The 9,095-nt window shown below is 40.6% G+C and overlaps 1 protein-coding gene across 1 annotated transcript in view; it reads right to left on the bottom strand.

Annotated features, from left to right (window-relative positions):
* ift57 (intraflagellar transport 57 homolog (Chlamydomonas)) overlaps positions 1 to 2,055 on the bottom strand; it is a 41,247-nt gene extending 39,192 nt beyond the window's left edge. Inside the window, exons 1-2 of the mRNA XM_063042365.1 lie at positions 1,762 to 2,055; positions 501 to 663 (exon numbers count right to left, since the gene is read on the bottom strand). Coding sequence (XP_062898435.1) covers positions 501 to 663; positions 1,762 to 1,916 — 318 coding nt within the window. The 5' untranslated portion in view covers positions 1,917 to 2,055. The remainder of the gene's footprint in view (positions 1 to 500; positions 664 to 1,761) is intronic.
* Positions 2,056 to 9,095: the final 7,040 nt, after the last annotated feature.

The following is a 9,095-nucleotide window of genomic DNA, read 5'->3' on the forward strand; positions in this document are numbered from 1 at the left end:
ACATCTCATACCTTCAAAGTTACCCTTCTTTAAGTTCAGAACCTTTGTTTCTGAATTAACTATCTCACTCTCCATCTTAATGAAGAATTCCACCATATTATGGTCACTCTTACCCAAGGGGCCTCTCATGACAAGATTGCTAATTAACCCTTCCTCATTGCTCAAAACCCAGTCTAGAATAGCCTGCTCTCTAGTTGGTTCCTCGACATGTTGGTTCAAAAAACCACCCCACATACATTCCAAGAAATTCTCTTCCTCAGCACCTTTACCAATTTGGTTCACCCAATCTACATGTAGATTGAAGTCACCCATTATAACTGCTGTTCCTTTATTGCACACATTTCTAATTTCCTGTTTAATACCATCTCCGACCTCACTACTACTGTTAGGTGGCCTGTACACAACTCCCACCAGCGTTTTCTGCCCCTTAGTCAGACACATATACCTAAATTAATTAAACCTCCACCTGCATTATGAGTTAATGAACTTTCAGAACTTACCAACGCACGGAGCTCTGTCAGAATATTAGTTATTGTTGCATTGGGATCGTCATACTCTTGTGGTTGCTCAAATAAGCGTCCTGCCTGGTTTAGCAGCCAAGCTGCGATAGATGTAAACATGTAGAATTGTTCGCCAGGATTTGTAGGGAGAGCAAAGTAATGTCTGTTTAAATAAACATTTTTATTAATAACTCCAAGATCTGAAATATATTTATCATAATATATACTGATGTGTATTATGTAGTATTTATTTAAAATGATTCAGATGTCTGCACACTCAAATATTTCTTCGCTGTAGATATTGATTATCATTTATTAGTCCAGATGCAGTCCAAATACGAGTATGAAATGATTCACAGAAATATTATGAAACAATGAAACAAAATATCGCTGTTGGCCAGTTTGTGATACATTTGAAAACTTATCATTGATTTGTGAATCAATGGAAATATTCACTATTTACCAAGAAACATTTCCAGAGCATTGTAAATGTCGTTTAGTTTTGCCTTTAATTTCCTTTGATCTGCTTTCATATTATAATCCTTCAGCCTCAACAGCAATAACAGTGTCAGAGTTAAGGGGGTGAGCTCAACCCTCACTCTCAAAATCTTAGTGATTTGTTCTAAGCTGACATTTTCAGATGGTATTGAAGGAATGCTGCATTAATAAAGAAGTTTCTTTCATAGCATGCATATTCAACCAAGGCCACGTCTACCACCTTATGCTCCAGAATTGCAACTATTGAACACGATCATCTGACCAACAATGTGGCTAAGTGCCCATATCAGTCACTTCACAAATTACAGACAAATCTAGCCATGAGCAATAAGGTCATCAGAAAAATGATGGAAGATGTTAACTGCAATGCCATCAATGCAGTTAATCAACATTAACCCGCCTAATTGTGATTTGCCTGAATCATTTGGTTGTAAATGGTTGTAAATAAAGAGCGAAATCGGTCACAACATCCATACTATATAAATTGTTGTTACAATCGTATGCCTTTCCCCACAGAATATTGTATAGAAGTCTAAGCGATGCACCATACAAGTTGCTTTGTCTTCACAATCGCAGCTCTGAAGTACAAAACTATTAAGACTGGGGAATTAAAGCAACGATAAACGTTATATGGCCTTCAGTGAAGGGAAGGGAGGCCTATAACAGACAATCCTCTGACAAGGACACCAAACCCAGAGACTGGACGCCCCAGAGCTCACCCTCCCCGTGTTTACAGCAGCAGAGCGGCGGGACCTCTGCAGACCTGGACAGAGCCTTCATGTTGTTCTTTCGGATCAGATTCTCCTCGTAGTTCATGAGCTTCAGTTTGTCCAGCAGGTCCTCCATGGTAACAAACATCTGGTACAAGGCGCCAGGGCCCCGCTCCCCTTCATCACCTCGCCGGCCGTCCTCGGCCATCGGGCTGCGGCCCCCCGGGAAAGAGGTGGAGACACCGACCCAGACCCCGGAATTCTGGCGCTGCTACGCCGACCGAAAGCCAGCAAAAGGCTTGACAGTAACAATTCAGAGGGGGCTCCAGCTGCACGGGCGCCTTGTATCCAGGAAGTGACGAATAAACCCCCGCGATCGGAGTCGTTGCTAAGGAGAGAGAGAATCCTGAACGCCTGCGTCGCTGCCGGGAATTAGCAGTAGAGCAGGGATCAATGCCGTGGATTGGTGGCAGGATAGCATTTAATTCTGAGCAATGTGAATTGTTACATTTTGGTCAGAAGAACGAGAATGAGAAGAGGTAATATGTACAGTATCACCAGTGAGGAACAAGAACAACACATACACACAAATGCCAGAGGAACTCAGCTGGTGAGGCAGCATCTATGAAGGAAAATGGACAGTCTCAAAACTTAGGACTCAAAACGTCGATTATTCATTTCCCTCCATAGATGCTGACTGACCTGCTGAGTTCCTCCAGCATTTTGTGTTTTGCTTAGCATTTCCAGCACCAGAAGACGCTCATGTGTCTCAGAGGAACAAGATATGCAGCTGCTGGACACAAACACAAGAAAATGCAGATTTGGAGTCTACGTAGATATGTTGTTGATTTTTGATCAGCGCAGGGCAGCTTAAGCATGTGTCACAAGGCTTTATAAACAGGCACAGAGTGCAAGAAAAGGGAATCGTGGTAAAGTGGAAATGCAGGAGCCTGCAGATGCTGGAACCTACAAGCACACACAAATCGCCGGAGGAACTCCGCAGGTCAGGCAACGTCTACGGAGGGAAATGTATAATCTTGGTAAAACACTGCTTCAGCTGGTTCAGCCGTAAGAGGAGGGGACTTTGATGATGCCAGGCTATCAAAGATCAATGGATTTTGTTAATTTTTTCACATATTACACGGTAGATAAATAATTTGTTCAGTAAACTTGTTAAATTTATAAGGACTTTGGGAAACATGGTCTCAGTAAGTCTCAAAGGAGAGAAGGGACGAAGTGAGGTGAGCTTCAAAGATAAAAATAAAGTCAGAGATAGTACTGCACAGAAATGGGCCCTTCAGCCAAACTCATCCATGCCATTATACCTTTCTACACTAATCCCACTTCCCCACATTAGGCTTGTATTGCCCTGCTCCTTCCCTATACAAGGTCTGTCCAAATGTATTTTAAATATTGTACTTTTATCTGCCTTTACCAGACACAGTCCATGGATGTGCATAGAAAAGAGGGGTTTAGAGGGATATCGGCCAAATGTGACGAGCTTGTTGGACACCATGGCAAGCATGGATGAGTTGGGTAGAAGGACATGTTTCCATGCTGTATTACCCTATGATTCTATCACTTCCCATGGCAGATACAGTATTGCATGTAACCACCAATCCCTGTGTGAAAAACTTGCCCACCGTTCTTGTTTAAATTTCTCTCCTCTCCCCTTACATCTTTGCCTTATCACCTTATGAAAAAGATTTTTTACTATCTACTCTATCTGTACCCCTCATAATTTTATAAATCTCTATAAGATCAACCCTCAGCTTCCTATATTCCAGGAGAACAAACTCAGCCTCATCGGGCAGATAGGGCTCGTCTGCCATAGTTGGCAGCTCATCGAGAAGGAAAGCTCCGATCTCAACACCTCTGCTGCCTTTCAACTACACCCACTCATGGAGAAGGTTTCAGGGGTAAACTCCAAGGAAACATATGGAACTGGAGCCCCTAAGGCAGTCGATGTTGAGCTCAACACTGACTGGCAACTCCTGTGACACCACTGGTGCCAAACTGTATCAGTCTCTGCCATTCCTTTAGATTCATCAGCTGCATGGAGAAGGGGTGCCTGTTACATGAGCAACAGCTTGCTTTCTATATGGTATTGCCCTGGCTTGTGTACTGGCCTGCTTATCATGTAGACAGCCGTGGCTCAACATCCATGGTCGACTTCGACCAATGGAGGGCCTCAAATCTCAGCCTATCCATTCTCTCCTTCCAGAAAATATCTTGGCAAATTTCTTCTGCACTCTTTATTCTTCATATAGTGTGATGACCAGTATTGTACACAAATCTTCAAATTTGGCCAATGTTCAGTACAGCTGCAACATGATATCCTGACTTTCATACTCAATACCTTGGGTCTGTGAAGGCAAGAATACTGAATGCCTTCTTCTCTATCCTCCCCACCTGTGTTGTCATTTTCAAGGATCTGTAAACATTTACCATATGTTTCTCTGTCCCTACCATTTATTCTACATATCCTGTACAGTATTTGATGTCTCAAGATACATTATCTGACATGTGTCTGGGTTAAGTTCTGTCTGCCACACTTCCAAGGCATGTTTGACAATAACTGTAAGTGCATTAAATGAATCTTGTGTCTCATATACCCCACAACATGGGAAGATGGTGCTTGATGTACATCACTGTTTTGTTGCTTAAGTCCAATATACCATCTCCACAGATAATGTAGTTTTGAAAGCAGGTGTTAAATCTAGGGAATAACAAACAGTTTTTCAGAGGGATGTGTAAATTTTTAAAAATCTAAACTTATCGCAAGAGGAAAACATTGCAAATCCTGGAACTGCAATATGGGGCTGGAATAGCTGATTAGCTGATATTGTTGAATTCAATGTTTAGTTCAGAAAGCTTAATATACCTAGTTTGAGACTTTATCCAGCTTTGCTGTAACAGTATAAAGACCAAAGGCAGAGAAGGTGGAAAGGAACTGGAAATAAGAAGAAAGGCTATTTGGAACTCAATGTCTTTCTTGCAGATTGAAAGGAAATAGTCTGTAAAATAGAAGAAGCTATGTTGTGAGTACTCAAAGCAGTAAATTACTGGAAGGCTGGAAAGAGAAAGGGCAAGTACTGCATCACTTGTAGTTGTATAAGATGGTACCATGAGAAGGGGAACAATTTTTTTTGGATATAGAAGAGTGGACATGAGTGTTTAGGAGAGGACCATTTCTTCAGAATATTCAGTAAGTTCTGTTCTGATGAAAATTCATGTTTGAAATGTTATTTATATTTCATTTTCCGCATATAGTGGTTAATTTGATAAATATTTCCACATTTTCAATTTTTATTTCAGACTTCAATATTGTTTAACATTTTAATCACCATTATAAATGCTTATCATTGACTTCTGAAGGAATAACATCAATTGAATGATTGGATTAAAGCAATGAAATTATAAACTTGTTGAGAAAAATGTCAATGAATAGATTTCAGCATTGTGATGAAATGAGATATGCAAGATACCTTTTGCAAGGCACTTCTATAAATGAGAGAACATGCTAATGCCTATAATATATTGAGAGATTTGATGTAAAATTTAATCTTTCTCAATTGCTTCATAGAGAGTAACAATTTAATTTTTGGTCATTTGATATGTTGAATTTCATCTGGAATAAGAACTTTACTTAAATTTTGCCTGATGTAACATCTTGTTATTCTTTTCTAGTGGTGGACATCAAAGGACATTAATATACTTTTAATGAAGCAATGCTGTATCATCAATGCTGGTTAACCCCTACAAGGATAGGCTCTATTTTTTTTGAAAATCCTTGACTAATATGAAACCTCCATATAAACCCCATATAAACTCTCTCTGTGTAAATTAGACAATTGTTTTTTTTAAACCAACATTTAATGTCCTACTGTGAAGATACTGTCAGTATGAATCTAGATTATTTTTCTTGAAACAAGTAATTGTCCCCTCTCTACATTGGTTATTTTTTTCATCCAGCTTGTAGAGTTTTGATGAGAACTTTAATTGCATCTGCAACATAGAGTACATAGAGTAAAACTGACTAGAGGCTGGGTCCTGCCGAAAGTTTACGGCCCGAAACGTCGACTGTATTTTTTTCCATAGATGCTGCCTGGCCTGCTGAGTTCCTCTAGCATTTTGTGTGTGTCGCCCAGAGGCTGGGTCTTCTGCAAGATCAGGCATAATTGAAAACCAACTAAGTGGTTTGTTTTACTGGAGACGCCGAATCCCTCACTTCTAATATCCTGGGGAATTAACTTTGGCCAGAAACTACTAACCTCATAACTCCCCAAAGCTTCTCCACCATCTATAAGGGTCAAGTCAGGAGTGTGGTGGAATGTTCTCCACTACTTACCTAGGTAAGTGCAGCTTGAAGAATATTCAAAGACAGAGCAGTTGCCTGTCAGGGACCCCATCCACAATTATTCACTCACTCCACCGCCGCTGCACAGTAGCAGGAGTTAGCACCATCTACAGGTGAACTCACCAAAGACAATGCCTTTCAAACCCATGACGTCTACTAGCTAGAAGGACAAGCACAGAACTGATTGGGATTAACGCTATCTGGAAGTTGCTCTCCAAGCCACACACCATCCTGACATGGAAACATACAGTGGACTCTGGTTAATTTGGACACAGCGGGATCAGAACATCTTGTCCAATTAAGCAGCTGCCCAAATTAGTTGAAGTTTCATGAAATAAAGTCATAGAACACACTAGCACAAAAACAGGCACTTTGGCCCATCTAGTCCATGCCAAACTATTATTCTGCCTAGTCCCATTGACCTACATCCAGACCATAGCACTCCAAATCCCTCCCATCCATATATCTATCCAAATTTCTCTTAATTGTTGAAACCAAGCCCGCATCCATCACTTCTGCTGGCAACTTGTTCCACATTCTCACCATCTTCTGAGTGAAGAAATTCCCCATTATGTTCCCCTTAAACATTTTGTCTTTTAACCTTAACCCATGACCTCTAGTTCTAGTCTCACCCAATCTCTATCAAATCTCCCTTCATTCTTCTAATCTCTAGGAAATGAACACCTAACTTATTCAACCTTTCCCTATAACTTGGGTTCTCAAGTCCTGGCAGTATCCTTTTAAATTTTCTCTTCACTCCTTCAATCTTATTGACACTTTTCCTTTAGTTAGGTGACGAAAACTGCACACAATACTCCAAATTAGGCTACACTAACGTCTTATACAATGTCAACATAACATCCCAACTCCTGTACTCAGTACTCTGACTTATGAAAGCCAATGTGCCAAAAACTTTCTTTACGACCTTACCTACCTGTGATGCCACTTTCAAGAAGCTATGAATTTATATTCCCAGATGCCGCTCTTCTATCAGATTCTTCAGTGCCCTACCACTCACCGTGTAGGCCCTACCCTGGTTCGTCCTCCCAAAATGCAACACCTCACACTTGTCTGCATCAATCTCCAACTGCTATTTTTCAGCCATCTTTCCAGCTGGTCCAGATCCCACTGCAAACTTTGATTGTCTTCCTCGCTGTTCACTACACTACCAGTCTTGGTGACATCCACAAATTTGCCATATTTAAGTTTGCTGACGACACCACTGTCGTTGGTCGAATCAAAGGTGGTAATGAGGGAGACTGATAATCTGGCTGAGTGGTGTCATAACAACAACCTTTCACTCAATGTCAGCAAGACCAAGGAGCTGATTATTAACTTCAGGAGAAGGAAACTGGAGGTCCATGAGCAAGTACTCATCTCGTGATCAAAGGTGGAGAGGGTCAGGAACTTTAAATTCTTTAGTATTATCATTTCAGAGGATCTGTCCTGGGCCCAGTATGAAAGTGCAATTACAAAGAAAGCACAGTAGTGCTCTCCTTCCTTAGAAGTTTGCAAAGGTTTGTCATGATATATAAAACTTCAAACAAAAGTTTTAAATTTGTGGTGGACAGTATATTAACTGGTTCAATCATGGCCTGGTATGGAAACTCCAATGCCCTTGAATGGATAATCCTACAAAAAAGTAGTGGATACAGCCCAGACATCATGAGTAAAGCCCTCTCCACTTCTACATGGATCCATCTTCAAGGACACTCACCACCCAGGTTCTGCTTTCTTCTTGCAGCTGCCATCAGGAAGAAGGTACAGGAACCTATTAACCCTCAGCTATCAGTCTCTTGAACAAGTGGGGATAACTTCACTGTACTCCACTCACCTGATCACTGAGCCTTTGGACTCACTTTCAAGGACTCCATCTCATGTTCTTGATATTTATGCTTATGTATTTATTATTATTATTATTTTGTTTTTTTAAATGTATTTGCACAGTTTGTTGTCTTTTGCACACCTTGTTATTTGTCCATCCTGTTGGGTGTGGTCCTTAATTAATTCTATAGTGCTTCTTGGTTTTACTGTGCATGCCCACGAGAAAACAAATCTCAGGGTTGTATATGGTGACATATATGTACATTGGTAATAAATTTACTTTTGACTTTGGATATAGCTTACCACATTATCATCCAAATCATTGATATAGATATCAAAACCCACTAGTCACAGACATCCAGTCAAAGAAACAACCATCTACTACCACTCTCAAGCTTCTCCTGTGAAATTAATGTCTAATCCAATTTACTACCTCATCTTGACTTTCTAACTCATTGAACTTTCTTGACCAACTCCCATGTGATACCTTGTCAAAGGCCTTGCTAAAGTTGCTGTAGACAACATCCACAGCCTTGACTTCAGCAATTTTCCTGCTTTCTTCTCAAAAAGCTCCATAGGATTGGTTAGACATGACCTACCATGCACTAAACCATGCTGACCAGTCCTCATCGGTCCCTATCAATCCAAAGACTTATATATCTGGTCCCTCAGAATATCTTTCAATAACTTACTCACTACTGATGTCAGACTCTCCAGCCTGTAATCTCCTGGCTTATTCTTAGACCCTTTCTTAAAACAACAGAACAATATTGGCTATCCTCCAATCCTCTGGCAGATTTTAAATATCTCTGCTACAGCCCCTGCAATTTCTGCACTAGTATCCCACAAAGTCTGAGGAAACACCTTGTGGGGATCTCTCCGCTCTAATTTGCCTCAACAAACATCTTCTCCTTTGAAATCTGTATATGGTCCATGATCTCACTGCTGCTTTGCCTCACTTCTACAGACTCCATGTCCATCAAGAAAACCATTTAAGATCTCCCCCATCTTTTTCAATTCTATGCATGGATTACCATTCTGATCTTCCAGAGGACCAATTTTGTCCCTGGCTATCTTTTTGTTCTTAATATATTCGTAGAAGCCCTTTCACTTTGTCTGCTCATGCCTTCTTTTAGCACTCCTGATTTCCTTCTTAAGTGTTTTCTTGCATTTTGCATACTCCTCAAGTACCTCATTTGCTCC

The sequence above is a fragment of the Mobula hypostoma genome, chromosome 3 (assembly GCF_963921235.1).
Source record: "Mobula hypostoma chromosome 3, sMobHyp1.1, whole genome shotgun sequence".
In the NCBI taxonomy this organism is placed as follows: Eukaryota; Metazoa; Chordata; class Chondrichthyes; order Myliobatiformes; family Myliobatidae; genus Mobula; species Mobula hypostoma.